We start from the raw sequence: 23,172 nt of genomic DNA, 5'->3' as shown, positions 1-23,172 counted from the left end.
TTGTTGCAACATCTTCATGAGTCCAAATGATTGCAGCAAAACCAATGCTTGTTTAGTGTTTTATGAATAAAACAATAACAATTTTACCTAAAGCTGTTCATGAATTAACAAATTGGAAAATCAGCCCTTTTTTTTTATATGTTATTATACTGCAGTGTGATGGATATATTTTTCATATAAACTATTCTACTTGTTCTAAATTGCCTATATTGGAAGTGGCCGTATGTCCCCACCCCTATTTTAGTTTGCAATGTACAATATTGCAGTGGATGTCATTTCCTCCGTTATTCCGTTGTATTCTCTTTTTTTTTTTTTTTACGCGTGTTGTGTCCTCTTTCCAGGCACAGCACGCACTCGTCAGAGGAGTCCGGATTTATTGACCCAAGCTTACTGGAAAACCTCCAAAGTAATCATGTGAGTAACGTTGGCTGTCAAGTTGCATCTTCTGCTCAGAACAAAAAAAATGACGTGGGATCAAAATGTGTATGGTAGCCTTTCTATGTTTTAGGCTGCTTGTGTGTGAAGGCGGCCTGATGGAATGTTTTGTATCATACGTCTTATTTATGTTACCTGTCATTCATACTGAAGCAGAACAACATGTTTTTTGTCTTGTTGAGGTCCTCTTCAGTCATTTTGATTAAAACCTTCCTTGAATGGGGGTTCACAGTATTGACACAGGCAGGCACATTCCTTCCCTTCCTTCTGAGAGAATTATTGTGAAATCTCAATAGTACAATTCCGAGTATAAACAAAATGTGATAGCTTCCAGTGTTTTGTGTTTTCTTGGATTTTTGTTTTTTGCCACTGTGTGATGATAACAATAGAAGCAGAAGGGAAACATAGTGGGATCAGTGTTTGGCGCAATGCCAGCAATCCATCCATCATGCTTGTGTTCAATCAGATCGCTGGTGAGCTGGAGCCTATCCCGGTTAACTTTGGTCGTGCTATAGAGCTTGTTCTGGTTGCTATATGCAAACGCAGGGCACATACCGACAAACATTTCACTTGCATATTTGCAAGAATAATTCAGTTAAATTTCAATTACGCACATATTAATTTTACCTAACATGGGCGGCACGGTGGACGACTGGTTAGCACGATGGCCTCATAATGCGGAGGTGCAGGGTTCAAATCTGGCACCGGCCTTCCTGTGTGGAGTTTGTATGTTCTCCCCGTGCCTGTGTGGGTTTCCTCCAGGTACTCCGGTTTCCTCCCACAATACAAAAACATGTATGGCAGGTTTATTGGACACTCTAAATTGCCCCTGGGTATGAGTGTGAGCGCGGATGGTTGTTGGTCTATGTGTGCCCTGCGATTGGCTGGCAACCAGTTCAGGGTGTACCCCGCCTACTGCCCGAAGATAGCTGGGGTAGGCTCCAGCACCCCGCGACCCTTTTGAGGAGTAGATAATTGATGGGTGGATATGCTAAAATATGCCATAACATATATAGAATATTACTGTACTTAAATATTAATACAATACAATAGAACTTGATTTATATAGCGCATTTCACAACAAATGGAGCTGTAACAAGTATTGTACTATATCTCTAATTAATGCTAGAACAAAACAGGACAATACTGTATGTATTACGTACATACTGTAGACCAATATGGAAAACCATAATCCTCCGACCACTATCGTTCTATTGCAACCAGCCATGTATCAAGTTATTTTTCTAGCTATCTAGTTAGATAGCATCTTGCTAAAAGATAGGAACCACTTTTCCTGCTCACGGACTATGTGTGGACATCAAATGAAATGGGAATTAAACCATAGTAGTGAAGAAAAATTAAGTTCTCTCCTGGTGCTTTTCACGTCCTCTTGAGTCAAAGCACCGTCTTTGCCCTGGACCCCTCAACTTTTACCAAACTGTCCATGTCAAAAGTAAACATCCATCACAGTTGCCGTGACAGAAGGTGACGACCAACCAGTCAGTTGGTGTCAGGGGTCTGGGTCGATCGTTTACAGCGCAGTATGATCTCATTGGCTCTTTGCGCTTGAACTTGTCAAGGCCCTCATTTGCATAATAACTCCTTAACGCTCACAGTTATAAGCCGAAGCTAAACTCCACATTAAGCTTCAGCCTTCACACATCCATGCAATACAGTGTCTCGTCCTTCGGAGGATACCTGTCAACCCAAACTATATTAGCATACGAAGACAAAATGGGCTTTCATGGCCACCTGGATTGTAATAGAAACTGGTTACTTTCATTTTCAAGAGACCCTTTGATTCCCACACACTCTACCCTACACTCCAGTTCCACTACCTTATCCATTGTCTCTTTTTTGTAACTGAACAGGGTTGCTATGGACAACCTTAAAAGTAGATTTAATAATCCGGACCATGCGCACACACAATTTAATTTGACAAGGAAGCACCCTTGGGAACACCGACACCGAGTGTCTCATCTACATCAATGCATCCATGTTTGAAACAAAACTTGTCTTTTGGTTTATAATAGATGGAAAAAATATGATGAAAATTTGGTTTGGCATTTTGTGATGTGCTAATTATTCAACTAATTAACTGACTGCTCCTTTGTTGACTTGATTGACTCTTCATGTCTTGAAGTTGAGTCAAACTGGAAAGTGCAACTTGACTGGGCCAGCAGAGGCGCTGTTGCTTCACTCGCCATTTTTCCCTTCTTTCTAAAGAAGACCAAGACGCTGTTGTCCATCCACACTTTGGCACAACTTAATTCGACAGGAGTGCGATGCAACCAAATACATACTCCAGAGAGACTTACTGTAGTTTTGCTTTACCTTCCTACGTGAACCACTTTTGTTTATTATATTCTGTTCATGTCACCCTAAATATTCATAACACAACATTGTCGTCAGAAATTATTATCATATGTATTTATGGATTACCATCGCGGGAAACCAGATTAATGCTTAAAAATATAAGAAAATATCCCAAAAATCCAAAAATAAGATCATTTCTCTCTGTATCTACTGCGTATACAGGAGTAAAGGTTTTTCCTTCATGCTTACTACTAGCTTGAGAACCTGATAAATGGAGGTTTCAGTAATGATGTAATTATCCTTAGAGTACATTAGTATTTGTTCTGCGTCTTTCAGACAAGATGGACATCTCAAATTTGTTTTAGATAAGTGTGCTCTTAAAACACCCCTGAGACCTTTCAGTAAATCCTCTTCTATCCTCTCTCGTAGGAAAAATCGATTTGTGGTGAACAATTTTGTTGTTGGTTGTTGTCTGCAAGGTTATAAGTGGAATTGCAAGGCTGGCCATTAGTTTTCGAGGTTCACAGGAGCAATGATGACACTGCCAGATTCTTTGTCTATCCTCTCAAAATCCTCCAAATGCTCATACGAAATATAAAAAAATAAAATAATGCAACAGTCAAAGTAAAAACAATTTGTAGGTTAATGTTTTGGGTTTTTATCTGCCTAATACTTAATTTGCAAGCCAACTTCAACCCCTAATTTCCATCTTTTTTTTCATCATTGTATTAAGTGGATAATCCAAGGTCATTGTAACTTTTTCCCATTTCCTTTAGCCTACAGCTGCCGTCATCCTGGAGTTCATGACCATGATGGCCATCTGCCACACCGCAGTTCCCGAGCGCAATGATGGAAAAATCACCTACCAGGCGGCATCCCCAGGTACATCACACCTTCCCCTTGTCATTCTATGTAAAAATAGCCTATTTCATGCATACATGTATGAAAGTTTCAAGTACATTAGAGTCCCCAAAGTCAAACTATCAGTTGTTAAAACAGCACAGATAGACATTAATTAATTGATTACAACAATATCTTTAAACCGCACAAGTACCGTATACGTATAAACACTTCCTTGTTCATGCTCCATTATGCATCTGTTAGTCATTTTCAAAGTGTGAGTAGTTTTACTGTAATTTAGTTTTATCTAAAGTGGTGACATTTTCTTGACGATATTAACAAGTCAACTTTACAGTCTAAAAGAAGAGGATGAATATATGCATATTTCTTTATTCCTGACATTCTAATGTATGTATGTATGTACATGTGTGTGTGTTTGTGTGTGTGCGGAATAGAAAAGAAACATAATCTGTGTTTTATTATCAATAAGAAAGCAGTAAAACCCTTGTTGAATGTTTGCAGCCCTTTGCTTGTTGCTGCATTGCATTGAAACATGCCAGGTGCCCTTAGCAGTGGTATGTAAATGTACAAAAATAAATAAATAAATAAAATAAAAGGACACTCTTAATGGAATTGCAAAATGTCACCATCCCTTGAGGCATTGTTTGCTGCTCCAAATGTAAATACTGAGTGGACTCATTCCAAAAATAAGACAAGGGAATAAGATTTGCTGAAACTTGTTTTAACCAGTCTGCAGTAGACCATAAGTCGATACGTTATTATACTATTAGTGGGATTACACATTCACTGTATTTGCAAATATGCTGTACATTTGATAAATAGCAAGAACAATTGTCTTTCACTCACCACCTCCAAAAAACATGATGCTCTTACTTCATGTGACATTCTGTGCTTATTTTGTGCCTGATTGCATACAGAAATGGTGTTCGTGTGGAGGAGCTTTGGGGTTTGAAGCGAAGTGGGGGATGAGCTTGTTAAGTGAACTGTAAAAAAACAAGCAGATAGCTTTTTCTCGCCCTGCAGCATCCTTGTGCAAGCCCAGCCACAAGATACCTGGTCCACAAACGCTGCCCTCGTGATGAAAACACATCCGGCTACGGCTTCTTGTGTGTAACATCTATTTACTTTCTCTTTATTTCCAAGATGAAGGCGCTCTGGTGAGAGCTGCACGCAACTTGGGTTTTGTGTTCTCTGGTCGAACGCCAGACAGCGTCATTGTAGAAATGGTACGTTTAATCCCCTGCGACACAATACACTCACTAGGGAGGTGCCCTCAGTTTTTTTCTACTATGTGGGATTGAATCAATGTGATGTTTGTATCAAGTCAATGATTGTTAGTTAAAAAAATCAAGTTTGTAAAATTTTGGTGGATTTTTATCTGCAGTTTGACTTAAATACAGTTATGCCTATATGGATGACCTGGCTTCATTTGTATTTATTTATTTATTTATTTTTTTGCTTTACCTTGCAAGCTAAAATTTAAGCATATGTTTTGGGCGTCAGTAGTTTCAATACTATTTCAATACCCTAGTGACCTATTACCGGGAACACTGTTTGCACTGTTTGTTGGAATTTTTTTTTCACTGGGGAAACACAGATTATTTTGTCCCATCATAATTTTTGACCAGCCACAAAAAAAAATACAAAGATCACAAAATTCTAAAAGAGAAGCCAGCCTTTCTAAGGTTCTAATGCAATACCACATGTCTGCGATAATGATAGTCTGAGCCAGTGCAGCATGTGCAGGTCATCCTTCCTGTTGTTCCTTTAATTGCCTAACCTGATGATTGCACTGGAGGCGGAGAGAGGCCAGAACCATTTCCCCCTTTTGTCTTCTTCTGAGAACATTGTGTCTCGTAGTCGTCTATGTACTTTCTCCAGCTTCATCAGCCCCTCTTTGCTCTCCACATTGGCCTTACGCTCATCAATTGCGGTTGCTTTACTTAGTTTATATGTTAACTGAATCCCAGCTTGTTGTCTCTTATCCCTTTAGATGGGAAGCGAGGAGAAGTATGAGCTGCTTCATGTACTTGAGTTTACAAGGTACAGTATGAATACAGAAATTGTAATTTCACTAGGTCTGCATTCCTGCTATTTTGATATGGAGTGTTTTTATATGCTTTTCTTAATTGATAGTTTATGTTGTCAGTTGTCTCACTAATTGCCATGGTTTTGCTCCAAGCCTCAGTTGTACACTTCAAAATTATTGTGTTTTCAGCAATCTGTAACGGTTGCTTACAGTGTTACCAACCTCCGTGTTGTCTAAATTTATCCACCACATTCTGTGCACAAACTGTGAGCAATAATTTGTCGGCTGTAACACCTCAATATGACACCTTCTCGCTCTCTCTCTCGCAGTGTGAGGAAGAGAATGTCAGTCATTATGCGCACGCCATCCGGAAAGATCCGCCTCTACTGCAAAGGAGCTGTGAGTGTCTTGTTTGTCACCATGGCGACGCACAAAACCAACCCATCTCTATCATCATCCTCATCATCACTGCCACATGGACAGGCGTGGAAAACCATTTCTCTAGTGCCCCTTCTCAGGCAATCTGCTAGGAAAGCGGTTCTCAACCTTTTTTCAATAATGTACTTCCCTGTGATATATTTTTTCAGACCCCCTAACCAGTGCATAGCATTTTTGGATGATAACAATGCAAGATTCAAAACAGAGTGTGGTTCCATCAGTGTCTGAGTTATTAAACATAAAAATTACACATGTTGATATAAATTTGTGTGTCAGTTGTCAGTGCCTATGTGTTTGTCTTCAGGACACGGTGATCTATGACAGACTGGCAGACAGCTCTCGTTACAAAGAGATCACGTTGAAACATCTGGAGCAGTTTGCCACTGAGGGTGAGTGTCAGCCCCCATTGGTGGGCTGAAGTAGAAAAACATGCTCTGGTTACTGGAATGGGGCAGTCAAATATTATTATTATTTTTTTTTTTTGTTGTTTTTTTTTTTTTTATTGCTTTTGTGCATTTTCTCAATCACTGCATCCAAATATCAACTTTTACTTGCTAAGATGCTGTTCTGTGCTTACACCGTCCCCTGGTGGCACATAAGTGGTATTGCTTCAGAGTAGACTAAATATAGCACCCATGACACCTTGTTAAGTTCTTTACAGTTGTTGGAACCAGCCTCTGGAAACTGTAACTACCTACCGCGTGTACATTTGTGTCCTGTTATTGGCTGGTGATCAGTCTTGAGTCTATCCTGCCTCAAAGTCAGCTGGGATAAGCACCAGCTGAATGGATGGGTGGGCGTTTTTTATGTTGCTATTGAAAATAAAAAATCCCATAGATGTTATTTCCTCTACAAAGATGTTGACCCTACCCTTGATTTTGGCTGCGGGTTGTGAGTGACTGACAGAAAAAGATCCCAGATGCAAGTTGCCAAATTGTGTTTCCTTCACAGGGTGTCTGGGGTCTCCCGTAGAGATAGGGTGAGAAGCTCAGAGTAGCTGCTCCTCCGCATTCTGAGGAGCCAGATGAGTTGGCTCGAGCATCTGTTTGAGATGCCTCTTGAACGCCTCCCCGGTGAGGTGTGAGGTGTTACGAGCACGTTGCACCGGGAGGAGTCTCTGGGGAACACCCAGGACACACTGGGGAGATTATAGCATGTCTCCCAGCTGGCCTGTGAATGACTCAGATTGGCCCTGGAAGAGCTGGATGAGGGAAGTCTGGGTAGCTGCTGCCCCCGCAACCCAACCCCAGATAAGCAAAGAAAAAATGGATGGATGGATACATTTTAGAACAGAATCCAGCTGATTATCTATATTTTAAATTGTAAATATTGTATACTAAACATGCACTCAGAGGACACAATATTTGGTGGTCGGTCCTGCAAAATCAAGTGAGATCAAATCCAGGAGCTGTATCAAAAATAATGCCTTCACAGTGACAATAGTGCTCAGTTTTGATTGACACTGTCATAGAGGAATTGATTGAATCATGTGATTTTTTTATTTATTATTTGGCTACTAGTACACCGTACACTTCTTCCGACTCAGTAATTTATGAATCATAAAAGTACCTTGAACAGAATGCGTGCGTCTTAAGTCATGGTAGCTGGTTGATGAAAGGGATATCATGTAAATAAAATAAAAATGTTTAAGTGAGCTGTTTTTGCCTAAAAATTGAATAGAAAAGTAACAATAATAATAAAAATCCTTACTACTTAATAATTAATAATAGTAATAAACATAAATAAAATAAAAGACATAAGTACACCACAGTTAATTCAGATTTACTACTATTGTCATTCTTTTTTTTAAATCAAAAATTAAACCAAACATTTAGAAATCCGGTCATCACATTGCGGTTATTGCCACCCAGGGCTGCGTACGCTGTGCTTCGCCGTGGCAGACGTCAGCGAGTCATCCTATCAGCAGTGGTTGGAGGTGCACCACCGAGCCTGCACCTCCCTGCAGAACCGAGCACTCAAGATGGAGGAGAGCTATGAACTTATTGAGAAGGTATGGGGAAAGACACACACACCTCAATAACCAGACTCTCAACATTTTCTTGATTCTCATTAAGGGGAGGATCAGGATTTTAAGGATCAGTGAATGACAATGTACTATTTTCAATATGTGGCATTGATTTGTTGGCCTCATAAGTGATTTTTTTTCTTCTACTGGGCAATTAATCAATTTTATTAATAGCTTACCAAATCAGAGTTACAAAATTTAGTCACTATAGTTAGCATTTTTGACAAAACCTCAACTGACTATTTTTCAAAAGTGACTTTAAGTAAAGTGGGGGTAAAAGATTGGATAAATACCAGTATGTTCTTTTATATTGCCGGCCCCCAAAACTATGCTCTGACAAATAAAAATACATGTTGGACAGCTCCAATTACCTCAAACACGATAAGGGAGGAGAAGCAAGTGTCAGATCTTAAACTTCTCATGTCCAGACATTACCGCATTCGCTTACATACGTTTTGCCTCTGTTATGGTTCTGATCCCGCATTAGAAAGCTTTAAATTGCCATGTTGATCTTCCCTCTTTCTGTGCCGGACCTATACCTTCATACAGGAAAAACTCCAGTTTTACAACACTGCACGGACACATTTGATAAAATAGCTCACAAGTGTATATTTGAAAGCGATCAGTTTCCACACCAGACTCAACTAAACTGTAGAAGACTGACTAGACTAGCCAATGTAATCAAACACGGATAACGGAGCAAATTTCCAAGTGTATGTTTGTGTGAGATCAGAAGCGGGTAATTGGTGTGTGAGAGGTGAGTCCAGTAGGAAGCGCCCGTCAAACACGGCAGGCCGCAGTCGTTAATCACCCACTTGGCACTTTTTACCACTACACACAAACATACACACGCACAGACTCGCGCACACACACGCACAAACGCACGCACACGAATGGGAGCAATCTATCATGAATTAAACGGCGACGTTTTCCAATGGGGAAAATGTAATGTGAACTGCTTAGTGGGGAAGTCAAAGACTTCATGTACCGTCCAAGACGCTTTGTATTATGACATAAAATGCCAATGAAGCCACATGGGGGCGCACTGGAGTCACAAGCCAACACTTTCGGAGCTATCAAACCAGAACAACTACTTAATGAAAAAAAAAAAATATATATATATATATATATATTTTTTTTTTTTTCATTTATTCTGCATTAAAAGACTAAATTGAAAGTTTAAATTCTAACCTTTTAAGCTCCTTACATTCAAGATCTGAGACCTCAGACTAATAGAAAGTAATTTTATTTACAATATGTTGTATACATAATTCCATAAAGCACAAAGCTACCCAAATAGGAACACAGTATACAACATTTATCTAAAATGGCATCTTGGGTGCATATTCAGATCGCATTGCAGCCCTAATAGTCATTATTGATTATGCTTGAGAAATGTATTCAACCGTCCCCAAATCAAAGCATAATGAATGTTGTCATGCTCAGTCGTGATCGTCACTGTCAGAAAAATGTTTATAGAACAATAGTTATCATTGTGACTGTAGTTTGTAGCGGTACGGTAATCAAAATTCTCCCGCTCTAAGCTCAGCATTATCACTTTAAAGGCAGAATCTTTCATATTGCATTTCATTAAATTGCGCATTGACACCTAATATTGTGCTGATGTATTATACTGTATAGTCTCTCCACATTGGCTGACAATGACAAACAAATTCTTCCCTCACATATTTTATCGCTGCACAAGAGCAGCATTTGGCCCAACTGACTAGCTGGCTTTTGTAGTACCACCCTGGCTGGGGGGGCTGTAATCCTGATCCAAGTGAAGTCTTTTTCTCCCCGGAACCCTCACAGAATACTGCTAACATCTGTGCGACAAAAGAGCTCAAAGCCACTTCAAGTACTGATCAGATCTAGTCTTGTTCCTGTCATTCTTAAAAGTGTCCCTCTTGGCCTTGTCGACTTTTTCCCCGGTGGTCCACGTTGTGCATGTATAGACAGACTGGCCCCATAGCCCTCAAACCTGCTGTGTCTGTTCTGGGTGAGCAGTTTCATTGTACCTGACATGATTTTTGGAAGTAAGCGGTATATTTTTCCATGTTTTTTTCTGAAAGGGTGGAGTTAGACAGGCTGCTGTCTCATAATGAAAGTGTTAGTGTACTCAGGTCAAATGTTTTTATTAGAAGCATAATAAATGTTAAATAAAATTTTTAATATAAGATGGCATTTTGTTCAAAAGTTGTATTTTCAGATAAAAATATAATTTAAAATTTATAAATACAATTCTTTTTTTTAATCAAAAATTACCTTCATAATAGAATTCCATTTGTATCGTGAGAGAACTGTTTCCTTAGTGATATTTTTCTTCAAAATATTTTTTAAAAAATCTTAAAATATACTGACTTTTTTTATTCAATACTTTTTTATTGGACAATTATGACTTTTCCTGAAATTGACTTACTTTTCTGAATATTGTGACTCTATCATAATTACATTTCCCCTAGAATATTACTCACTCTTTTGAATTAAATTTAATCACTAGAAAATTTCCCCATAACAATACAACTTGTCGCAAAATTATGACCATGATTTTTTTTTCTTGCAGTACTACCACTAAAACTCCACAAATTCTTACACATTTCTTCAAGTCTACTGACGCTTACTTCTTGACTCTTTTTGTAACGCTGCCCATTTCTCTCTGGTAGAACTTGCAGTTGTTGGGGGCCACCGCCATTGAGGACAAGCTACAGGATGATGTGCCCGAAACCATAGAGACACTGATGAAGGCTGACATCAAGATCTGGATACTTACAGGGGATAAGCAGGAAACCGCAATCAACATTGGTAAGGAGGCTCTAAAGTTTTGAGGGTAATAAAAATTCGATGCGCTACCCATTTGTAGATGAGAAGACATGGGTGGAGGTGAATACACAAGTCGCATCTCAACCAGAAAATCTTCCTTCGGCACCGTTTTTATTGTTTTATTCCAGTTTGAGTTCATGGGAAACTGGTCTTTGCCGCAAAAAAAGGTTGGGGCTGTACTGTACTGGAAAAATATTAATTAAGTTATTGGTTAATCACATTGTAGTAACTCAAATTTAAGGTCAGGCATTTACTTTGTGTTGCCAGTGGTTCATTTATTTATACACTTAAAACACAGTTACAAATATTAAATCGTGGAATGCATAAAATCTCATTGCTACGTGCCTACCTTTCATGCGTAATTGGACCAAGATTGGCCCACAGAAATGCGAATAGTGTCCCGAAAGTCATTTGCATTGCATTCACGTAAAAGACTTGACGCTTGTAGGCTTGCCTACATTACAACACAGATGTTAAACCTGATACATTTACCACAGCCTCTTCAAGGTTCTCCGGTCAGTCGGAGAAACTACAAGGCACGTTCTCTGTCGCACACATCTAGGACAAGCATCTGTTGCGGAACACAAAATGATGTATGAGCCCCACTCACTGACATGATGTAAATACCATGCATATGTACACAAGCGGGCACTTTGTACACGCCTGCGTCCCCTCGGGGTGCTCTGGCCTCACAGAATGCATCAGAAGTGCAAATGAGTGACTCTTGCAGAACATTTAGTAGTGCTCTCTTGCTCCACACGCTGCACTGCAATTCTTGTGCTTCCATGTGGCAGCCAGCACGTGAACAAAGATGGCAGGAAAATCGATATCTGTTGTCCGCTTTGAGTCTACCTACCACTGTGGGCCCTCTCAATCTCAGCCCTTTGTGCCAAGCGTGCCCAGATGTGAGCATATGATCACTGGGCCCACTATTACAGGTCGGACTTTTTAGACTGGAGTTGCACTGTCAATCCCCTCTCAATATTGACTTTAATTTTACAATTTTTCCAAACTGAAAGAGGATCTCTCGTACTTGAGTTCATGGCACACGTGTAACTTTCGTTTAGTCTTTTTTTTTGGTGGCGGAGGTGGAGCGAACCACCCAGATGCCACTCTTGGCACAGCCTAACATAAATCAGCCAGAGGCCAGCTGTGTTGACTCAACTTAACAGCAAAAGGAACACGGAAGGTCAATTTGATCTGACTTGTGTTCCAACCAGCAATCGTAAAAACCGCCGTTATTTGCGGGTGTCGTTCGTTTGGCAGTGTTACTGTTGGATGTGCAATAGTTACTCTGACAGCGGAGTGGCTTGCTTGCTGTGCTGTTTGCTCTGGGATTTGCTTCCCAGCGCTGTTTGCTCCACTGTTGGGCCAAAGTACGTCACACTCTGGACAGGTCAGATTCAGGACGCAGTGGAAGCAAAATACTTGCGCTCCAGCTTCAGGAAAAAGTTAACTGAAAGTACCACTGTACAGAAATCAGGTTGCAAAAATTTCTGTTAACACTCATTGAAAGAAAACATAATTTATTAATTTTCACGTTTGTCATCAACATATTTACATCAAACTTGTATTTACTTTTCTACATGTGCTGCGCCACCATCTGTGTTCAAATAATCATTGCTTGAATGGAAACTCAAATCAAAAAGATGTTCTATGTGCCCCCACTATTCTATATTACATTGGTGGAATAAGATTTATGTCTAAGAAGCCTCCCGTTTTCATCCATGTCAGGAGGCGGCCATTTCTACATGCTCACGCCTGCTGTTGTCCACTGAAATTGACAGGCGACCATATGCCAAGAACCAGATGAGCCTGAGGGCACACTGACGTCAATATCAGTTGACAGCAGCGGGCGGTTCAATGTCAAAATGACAGCCCACTGAAATGTATGCAAGCAGGTGAGTTAATCTTCTTAAATGTCTGTAGTTGGGATTATCGTGCAACAGAAAGCACAAGCGAGACTGAGGCTCTGAGTTAAACTTCATCATATTCAAATGCACAAGCCAGCTGCAACAAGACAGACTACTAATAACAGCCCACTCATGCAACATGAATAAAAACACCTATGACAGTTGATGTAGAAGTTGCATATTGTCACTATCGGCCTGAATCCTTGCACTGTCAAAATGACAACTTTACAGGAAGTTAAAAAACATTACATTGCTATTGCACACTCACGTCAACATAATACTTTCTAAAAAAAAAAAAAGAATACATTGAATCGATAATTAACGCTGGCAGTTATTACGATCTTCAAAGTTGTTTCTCACGTGAACAAATTTGCTTATTTTCCTGTTTAATTCTGGTTTCTCTGCATCACATTTGGCCAGTAAACTAGTTGGTCCATAACCCTCTGCCAAGTCGTGAAAGGAGGACATGAATGTCACAGGCTCATCATTCTCCGCTTGAACAGCCCTGTCGAAATGGCATTACATTGCTCTGTCCGTTCTGACTCCCTTCAGTTCAGTCTGCGGGTCAAATGTGAACCACTAATTGTTGCAACAGCGGAGGCGGCCGTGACACGACATGTCGTTATTGCACATTCCTCAAGTCCCGCGGGTGCGCTGTTTAGTTCCGCCTGAGATGATGACAGGCCGAGGAATGTGACAGTCTCCGTTCGGCCGCTGTCAAATCAGCTGAAGGTAAACATGTTAATCGGAAGCGGTGGACAAGCGCAGAGAGAGGAAGAAAGCCAGACCAGAGATCAGTGTTGAGATGGAGGAGACATTTGCCACGCATTTTCCAAACTGTGCAGATTTGCCCGTCTTGCACTTAGAAAAACAATCCGCCAGTGCCAGCACTTCAATGCTGTTTGCTTTTGAGGGGAAACTTTCTCATATCCTCAAGCAGGACTTTCATGCATAGCCTTATCCCGGGTTCACTCAGTGAAAATACCACCCACATACAAATGCGTAAACAAAGGCTTTGTGCTAACCCCTCTTTAAGAACTGAGAATTTGTTGCCGGATAGGCGTAAACAGTCAAAGCCCGTGACTATCCCAATCTGGACTAAAGCATCTTTCGCCACACATCATTTTGATGAGCGCTTTTAGTTTTGGGAAGTTGTTATTCTTATTCTAACTTCTGGTCATTTTGCTAATAAATGCATGCACTCTTATGGCAATGGTACCTTTGCGAGGGGAACAAGTGGGTGTTTGTGAGGTGGGTAAGTGGTGAAAAGTATTTTATTCTTTAGTTTATTTTTCACTTTTCGACTGCTTGAGGCAAGATGTTGCATTAATCCTGCCAGATCTGTGTGGGAATTGCCTTAGAGTTGTTACCTTCTTGAGTTGGTGAAGACCAAAAGTTTGTGCCAAATTTATGATGCATACCACGTTTAAATGGAAACCCCTTGTTCTAGATTGTTGCCTTTAATAGAGCTACAGGGATAAACTGATGACTTAAGTTTGCGTCCCCAACGGCACGTTCATTTCCCCCACCTGACTGGTGACCGCAAGTGTCTGTCCCAGTAGCAGCTCGGAGGGTTCCCTGGAGAGTCATGTAGGTTGTGAGTCCCTATTAAAGCAGGATGCTGAGAAGCCCTCCTAAAGCAAACTCATTAGTCATTTTCAGAGTCACCGACTCCGAGCGGCTAATACTTGGTGTCCTTAAAATTGTGGTAAAGTTTCATTCTGCAAGTGTGACATTTGCTCTGTTGTAACATTATGTGCTTTTTTGGGGCAATTTTTCTGACCGCAAATTTTGAGTCATAGCTGAAATGGCTGAAGTCTATTTCAATCTATTTATGTACAATACTTGGGTTTCATTTTGTCATGACATTTTCTTTTCTTTATTTTTCCATAGGACATTCCTGCAAACTACTGACTAAGAACATGGGCATGCTAGTGATAAACGAAGACACACTTGATGTAAGTACTTGCTCATTGTTGTTACTGAATTATATGACGGATTAATCAAACAACCAAACGTTTGAGCTGCCATATACATCATAAAATCGGGGTCTGACGAAAATCCACTTGACTAGAATCACAAGCCTAAACTGGAGACTACATTGGAGCTTTATGGCAAGTCACGCAAGCATTTTTACTTTAGTTTACTTTTATTTTAAATCTTTTTTCGACTTGTAGAAGCTACTGAAACTTGAGTTACTCAAATGCTTATTTGATTGGCCATTGCGGCTTTACTGTTCTTAATTAAAGGGGTACTGAATATTTTGTGCACGTGTACATGCAGTGAAGATGGAACCTGTGGGAGATTATCCGGTACATGTATACACGGCACTTGCTAAGTTGCTTTTCAAACAACAGCAACAATGTTGATGTTTCATACCGGTGTGTTGATATTTTGTCTGTCCACTGGCGTGAACTGGGATCTTTTCATAGTGTATTGAAAGTGAACATTTAAAAAAGTACAGCAAAAGCAACATTTCCGTTTGGAAGAGCACCCTGGTGTCCCGTGAGAAATCAGGCGTGCTGCGGAAAAGTATCTAATACCACTAAATCAGTTTGTAAATTCTTTTTTTTTTTTAAGCCACAAATATATATTTTTTTCCAATATCTATTCCAGTTCTGTACAGGATCGTGACAAGCGAATAAATGCTTTTTCACCTGATAGCAGAAGGTACAATTAACCTGCGTATTCACTTGTCATTTATACCAGTGGTCCCCAACCACCGGTCCGCGGGCCACTTTAGACGCATATTAAGATCCTCATTTGCATTCCGCTAATATTAAACACAGGAACGCACAAGCTACCAAAATGAGTTACGATAGCACGTACGAAGCCTGCTCGTCGCAGAGAACAACCCCCTCCACCCTCCACTCCGATCCACCCCCTGCTCGTCACGCTATGCTGCCAGCACTCGGTCCGCAAAAGTTATGGAGTTGTATAAACCGGACCACTGATTTTTACAACGGGCAGATTTCAACAAAAGAAGGAGTAATGTGTAATTAATTAGTATTAAATACAGTTACTCCTTTGTTGCTGGATAGTCTGCTGTCTTTGCCAGTCCTCTGTTTGAAAATAAAGTCTTAAGGTTTGAAAATGTGCCGACAGGGAGCACACCAGCCCATCAACAGCAGGCACGCATTCTAAATCTCTTTTTACGTGTTTAAGACACCCCACAGAGAAGTCTGTTAACCCCCGGCAGGAGAGCCTTGTCTGTCGGTTGTGAGACAGCACAGCGCAAATCTTTGCATTGGAAAAGGGCCACAGACGAAGATTAAACGTAGCTTGGTTCAGTTTGTTAAGAGGGGAAAAAAAATTGTAAGAAGAGCGGTGTAAAGGAAGGCGGGCGCGGGTGTTGAGGGGTGATGACAGACTCCCTTCATCCTGTCAGCCATTCGTTAAGCGTGATAAATTGAGTTGAAGTAAAAAATTTGGGGTCGGACGATTCGTAAAGCGAGCAGACCGGCGCTTTGAAATGTCAACTCCCATTCTGTTGTGGTTGAGCAGATGCTTACGTAAGGCACTTTGTTAACAACGCAAAAAGGCGGAAAGCGTCCGCGCTGCGCCGCACCACACACATGGGCCAGACGGAACGCCTGCTCATTCACGGCGGCCATGTGCTGCACAAGAGAGTAATTGGAGCATATCTTCCCTCCTCGCTGGTTTACACATGCTTGTCAACATTTTAGACATCCCCTGTGCTGCATCAGCTTGCTTGGTCTGAAATTCCTGAAGTGAAACATTGCTATTCAATGTAGGATTAGGTCACTTTCAATGCAGATGCTCAATCACAAGTAGCTTGCTCCCACAAGAATATAGTATGAAATTGGACAAGATGTTCCACAATCCCCATCCATATTAGTCACTTTTTATAACTGCATTGTATAGTTTTTTTTTTGTACGTGAATGTAATCCTTCACCCATACACTATAAAATAAACATTCATGACACTGGTCAACAAACCCACTGTTGACACATACTGGTCACTTTTTATTTATTTTTTAATCAGAAATGCAAATAAACTTTTCTCTTTGATTTTTTTTTTTAATGGGGAACTCAATTCAAATCTGCCCTGGTTTTCATAATAATAATAATAATAATAATATTTGTGAATTATGAGTTAAGTTCAGCAACATGTTGAATCATTTCTGAAATGTCAGAGTAAAAAATTACAATGCACGGTAGAATCCAATTGCGCAAGCTTTTACAGGTCAAATATAAAACTTGATGTGCTTAAAAAAAAAAATTATAACTAGATTTTATTTTAAATCACCATCAAAAATACTTAAATGCAAAACAGCATCTCTGATTCAAATTAACTGTTGGCAAATGTTTTAAAAGCGCCACATGTTGATAAAACAATGTGAAAATGTATTTAAATGTAATGTAATGTAAATGTAATGTAATAATGTATTTCGTAATTTTAGATTTAAAGAATATTATTTTACAGCTATTATTATAAAAAAGCACTAAGATCATTCCAATTTGTAATGTGTCCGAGCTCGTCTATTTAAAGAATATCATTTTTATTGTCATTATAAAAATACAAATGCCATTTCTAGGTCTGTGAGATTCTTATGAAAACCTTTGTAGCACATATTGAGATCAGGCATGTTAATCTGTTTCCATCTCATCACAAATGAGAAAATCAACATCTTGACACAATAAATCAAGTCATGTTAAAAAATGTCTCAACATATTCCACTTAAATGGCAAACATATTGTATTTTGCTAAGTATTTGTTCCCAAAATATTTAGCCAATTGAGTTGCGTAAACTGTACTATTATCTACTTTAGAACACAAGAGTTTTAAAACGTTTTTATTTATTTATTTACGTGACATTATTCACAAAATCCAATAAAATTATCAAGGGAAAAACAAAAGTTCCTTGTCAAGTTGATGCAAAATGTTGAGACCTCCCTTAAAGCTTTCATATGTCCACCTTTTTATTTTTAAACATAACTTTTTATACTTTTAACTTGGACTGGCATAATGCAATACTTATGCGGATTCAGAAAAAAAGAAATCTTTGTGCTACTCATTTCGGGGCATAATTTTTGCACAAAATCCTGCAAAATGTCCTCTTTAGAGAAGTGACAGTGCTGCAATGTTGAAAATCAACATTCACTGTAGCTGACTGACTACATGTCTATTTTAACAAGATTAACCCCATTGTAGAGTGGTTCCCCCGTCTTAGGCAGTTGATGACTTTACATCTCTGCAAACATCCAGATTCCACATCATGAGTGTCTTGTATCAACAATGGAGCTCAGTCTTTACGGGAGGCTCTGAATGGCCATTCCCAAAACCAAACACTGGCGATTCACATCGGCTAAATGGCTCATTATAGCCATAACAAAAGGTCTTTAGAAGGAGACATGTAGAATTAGCGTTGGAACTCCACAGCGTAATTTAATGGTGGGGGAAATAGCTGCTCTGCTTGAGCGTTCATCAACATGTGTGATGACTGGATTCTACCCAGAATGGAGGCAGAACTTTAGTGCAATAACAATGTAGACAAAGTTTTGTTCCCCATGCAGATCCAGTTGAACAAATGACATGTCTGATTTCGGGCTGTTTTACACACAAGGTTCACATGTGCGCAGCTGCTCTGTGTTTGTGTCCTCTTTCGCTCTTTTCTCCTATGTTAATCCATCATCTCTCCTTCTCTCGCTGTGTATCTGCTGAAACGCAAAGCCCTGTTGTCCAAATATTTCCTTTAAGCTAAGGTTTCAGAGTTTTGTTATGCCAAGCCATTGCTGCGCTCTCCCTCCTGGTCCTGCATGGCCGATTTGACATATTGGACCTTGTCACGGGCCGGACCCCTCACACCCAGCCATCGGGATCCTGTTAGTGTCCGTCATCTTTGCATGAGGCCACTATAGTATTTCCCCGCTGTGTTTCAGTTGCTCGTGAACTCACAAGTCAAGGGACCACTGTACTTACAGTATTTAGCCCTCACAGTTGAGAAGGAGTTGCCTGAATCGCTGATGCACTTTTCAGTCTTTTATTGAAAGCTGGGAGGACAATAAAAACATCAACTAAATGAGCGCCCTCAAGTAGGAACTGCTATCGGCCACCGCTCACGTCCAGGCACTCACATGCAGACTCCCAAACACCACACCCAAGACCCCACACCCGGCCTTTTAAAGACTCATCCTATATTTACCACACAGACTCTACAATACATGCAGTATTTTATGCATGCAAATATATTTTGCATATGTTTAAAAAAAAAAAAATGTCATAAGTTCAAATGGGTAAAACGCTGCTTAAACGGCCGTTGGACAATAATTCAGCAAATCTCATTTCAGTGAGCATCAAAGGACAACAAGGCAAAAGAAACTGTCCATTGTTTAAAATCGAAAATCGAATGATGTCAAGGTTGGACAATTTGAAATGTTAGATATGCACTTAAAGACATAGCATCACCAAAAGTTGAACCACCGTCATGCATAGCATCATGTCCACTTGAACCGTACTTAAGCAAATCCTGTGAGACACCCGTTGAGTAACATCAAAGTTAAACGAATGGGTCCCACATTTTGGGCGGGGAAAAAACACACTTGAATGTCTCATAAAACGCCACACGACGATCGACACACGACATCTTGTGAAACCTTTGTTCAATCAGGATCAAACGATTAACAAGAGTTGAGATGAGGTCAATGAGTAGTTTACAGGGGTCCATGACTTGAAATTAAAAAAAATCCCCTTTAGGTTTAAAGATAATGTAGTCAAATGCCCATTCCGAATGTTATAATTTTTTATCAACAATATTTAGCACTTGTATGGAAATTAAAAATGTTCACGTTACTTTAATCATTCCTTTTTACGGTTAAATGACGGTGACCCCCTTGAACATATTGTTTCTATTTCCATTATTTCCTCTGGGAGAAGTCGAACGGATTGTTTTCGACCTTAGAGGTTCATCTCTTTAGCAAAATGTCCTAAGTGCTTCACCATCTGGGAGGAAGATGGTGGAAGACAGAGGTGATCTCACGAGCCCTGCTCTCCAGCCCATATGCTTCCAGTCGGGACAGTAAATCCTTTAGTTAGTCCCGCGTTCACCATCGCTCATCATCATCACTCATTATATTCTGTATTGCAGTTCGTGTGGCACTTTATGCTTAAAAAAAAAAAAAGGGGCATCAGTCATCAATTAACAAGTCTTCAAATGTATCCTGGTGGCAGTCTAGAGAGTTGTACTTAAATTAAAAATACTACAGTGGAGGTCTTTTGTGTTGTTTCAATAAATATTTGCGCGATTGTAAATTACAGCATAGGTTAGCGCAGTTGGAATCGTACCGTGTCCGCTCATCCATCATCTAATTTTCTCTGCTTTTCATCCTTTTGGATTGCAAGTTAAAGAAAACATTACAATAAGCAGAAACAATATTTTACCCTCTTTCCCCAGAATTGTGTCTTTGGATAAAGTTTGAAATGTGGCTAAGACCAAAAAAAAAAAAAAGATTGTAATCATTCACATTCCTCTGTTTGATCCTAGCATTTTATTAATCACGAAATATCGTACATATTATTTGTACATGTGTTTCTTTTCTCCATCTACACACGGCAATTTACTAGATAAACCTGAAAAGCCTTTTATCTGTACCAGTTATAATGTAGCCACCATTAGGTATGACATTCTTATAATAATATTACAGTACTTTGGCATCTGTTAACAATTTCTATTACTGGGTTGTGCTATTAACATCTGTCTGCAAATGAGACGGACACATTTCATACCAACGTGATTTACTGGGTGAAACCCATTAAACAAACAATTAAAAGAGCTTGATTGAGAATCCATCAAGAAAGAAATAATACAGATTGTGGACATTTCACTGCTGTAATCACCAAGTCCATCCAATGTTTTCCCTTCTGGCAGAGAACAAGGGAGACCCTGAGCCACCACTGCGGAATGTTGGGAGATGCCCTCTACAAGGAAAATGACTTTGCTCTCATCATTGATGGGAAGACGCTCAAATATGCGCTCACGTTTGGAGTGCGACAGTACTTCCTGGACCTCGCCCTGTCCTGCAAGGCCGTCATCTGTTGCAGGTGAAATGCTTCCTCCTAAGTACTCGGTTTGCTTTTTCTTTGGATATTTATGATGCCGCCACAGACGACAACTCGGAAACGTGTGATTGTGAAGATAATACCACAAATGGGTTCTTATTTTGACATCGGGTATAGGACAATATAAGCAGTTTAATTGATTAAATATGCATTGTATAGCAAAAGGTATTTTCCTCGGGAGATTCTATTGTAAATAGCATGTAGCTAAAAGCAACAGTGGTTGCTGACTAGCATGAAAATGACCAGAGATGCTTGCCAATAAGCCCAAATTAATTTCTTTTTACGTTGATGATTTACATTATTTCCCACGGGAAAAGTTGTTTTGGATTTCAGACAACTTGGAAGTAAACCATCACGGAATGGAGATTCCATTGGATTTTCCTGCGTAAAGATTATGAAAGTCAACGTAAAGATAGCAACAGATTTCAATAGATTATGACTTATTATGTTAATTATAGGTGCACATTCTCGCTGACATCAGACATTTCTTATTAATGTTGTGTTTTAAAACTTCTTTTGCCTTAATGCAGAAGTGCCCTTTTCTGTTCACCATAAATATTTTCACCTCATTTTACAGCACTGGCTTCACGGGTTTATTCAGTCACGGGTGAATTTAGAATCTGTAGTGCAAAAGAAACGAGGTGAATATGCAGTGAGATCATAAAAACAATTTTCTTGTGTCATTAACACTGGCTAATAGTGGGCTGTACCGATCTGAGCCACTCATAATGATGGTCTCATTTTGTCTTGTACTGATGGTGAAATAGTCCAGTTGAACCGTTTGGGGTTGACCTCCATTTTTTTCAAGTTTGAAACAGTTCCTCCCATGGGAAATAATGTATTGAAATAATCTGTTCCAGGTTCAAATTGTGGACATCATACACACAGTTGTCTGAGTGTACTCTGACCGAAGCATGTCACATTTTATCAAGAAGATAAATGAAAGCACATTGATGGTTGAAGCATTAAGTGTTTTTATTTCTTTTCAAGCTGCCAAATTCAGACACTCCACTATTGTGTTGATCCGCGCATATGGTGCATGCAGCAGACACGCCCCTAAACACATATAAATCCATTCTTCTCCTAACAGTCCATATTAAGACTGCTCCTTGTTGTGAAAAAAGGGTCATAAAAAAGCCACAAACCAAGAAAAAGCAAAAGACGCATCTTTTGACATTTGCCTAACTGAGCACTCGTGAGATACCTTAAGGTTGAAATGAGTGCTGGCCTTCTGTGTGACCATGACAGTCCATCTCATTTGAATACATTAAAAAAGAACAAACAAAACAACAAGCTAATCTTCCGATATGCTAAAGTCTCACATCCATCTTGTATAACGACAGATTGACCATATTTTTCAACCTCGGGTCCATTCAACGTTTTAAAATAACACCTCAGAAATTACATTTAATATGGACTATTTGATTTTGATGGTCAGAAAACTCTTTGGAAAGTGAGTGCTACATAAATATAAACATCTGTATCTCAGAGATCTGACATTTTGGCACCGTTATTCAAAAGAACACACAAAGTAACACGAAGCATGGTCACAGAAAAAAATGCTTGGAGAGGAGCTGAATGCATAAAAACATGTACAGTGTTAAAAGCTCCTCGGAGCACAGTAAAAAATATCCACGAGGAAATGGATGGAGGTTGTACAGCTGTATATTTAACAATCAGGCTCTGGTGGAGCAGCAGAGGAGGTCACCCTGGCCCCATTACAAGCCCACCACAGTTTGAGACGGCATGCTGAAATATGAAACATAAAAACTTCTGAAGGGCCACATCATATTTACAAGCATTCGGGGACTAACGTGGACTTTTGGCGGGAAATCACGAAGGCCGTTCACTCATGGGAGAATCTTGTAATTCTACGACAGCATACTTGCTGCAATGAGATGGAAATATTCTCTCAGCACAGTAAACGCTAGATGTAAACAAGCAATCTTTCAAGAACGATTTTACTTTAGTTTAATGCCAAGTGTCGAAAAACAGGAACAAATTGTTTCACAAAGTCACCCAAGGACAAACAACTGGCAAAAATTTTGGTTTGTTGCATCACAGTGCATTGGTGGAAATAGCTGACTTTTCACCTTGTATTGCATTACAGAATAAACATGATGTAAAAAATTTTAGATTGATAGGTGTACTACTATGGCATATTTGTTTTTCCATTATTTAATTTTTTTTTAAAGGAAGCTAATCTTCTAACTGGCCGCAACTATGATTGTGACTGCAAAACACTAAATTGCCA

The 23,172-nt window shown here is 39.6% G+C and overlaps 1 protein-coding gene across 5 annotated transcripts in view; it reads left to right on the top strand.

The window, feature by feature from the left end:
• The window catches only part of atp8a1 (ATPase phospholipid transporting 8A1), a 96,343-nt gene that overhangs the window by 40,061 nt on the left and 33,110 nt on the right, over positions 1-23,172 (top strand). For all 5 annotated transcript variants that reach the window (XM_088295009.1, XM_088295007.1, XM_088295011.1 and 2 more), the window contains 10 exons: positions 342-414; positions 3,528-3,633; positions 4,756-4,838; positions 5,606-5,655; positions 5,971-6,040; positions 6,384-6,468; positions 7,951-8,090; positions 10,769-10,907; positions 14,732-14,796; positions 20,728-20,900. In XM_088295009.1, coding sequence (XP_088151135.1) covers positions 342-414; positions 3,528-3,633; positions 4,756-4,838; positions 5,606-5,655; positions 5,971-6,040; positions 6,384-6,468; positions 7,951-8,090; positions 10,769-10,907; positions 14,732-14,796; positions 20,728-20,900 — 984 coding nt within the window. The remainder of the gene's footprint in view (positions 1-341; positions 415-3,527; positions 3,634-4,755; positions 4,839-5,605; positions 5,656-5,970; positions 6,041-6,383; positions 6,469-7,950; positions 8,091-10,768; positions 10,908-14,731; positions 14,797-20,727; positions 20,901-23,172) is intronic.

Source organism: Idiotropiscis lumnitzeri, chromosome 4 (assembly GCF_059441095.1).
Source record: "Idiotropiscis lumnitzeri isolate Australia: NSW breed Sydney's pygmy pipehorse chromosome 4, RoL_Ilum_1.0, whole genome shotgun sequence".
Classification (NCBI taxonomy): Eukaryota; Metazoa; Chordata; class Actinopteri; order Syngnathiformes; family Syngnathidae; genus Idiotropiscis; species Idiotropiscis lumnitzeri.
This window is presented reverse-complemented; position numbering and strand designations above follow the sequence as displayed.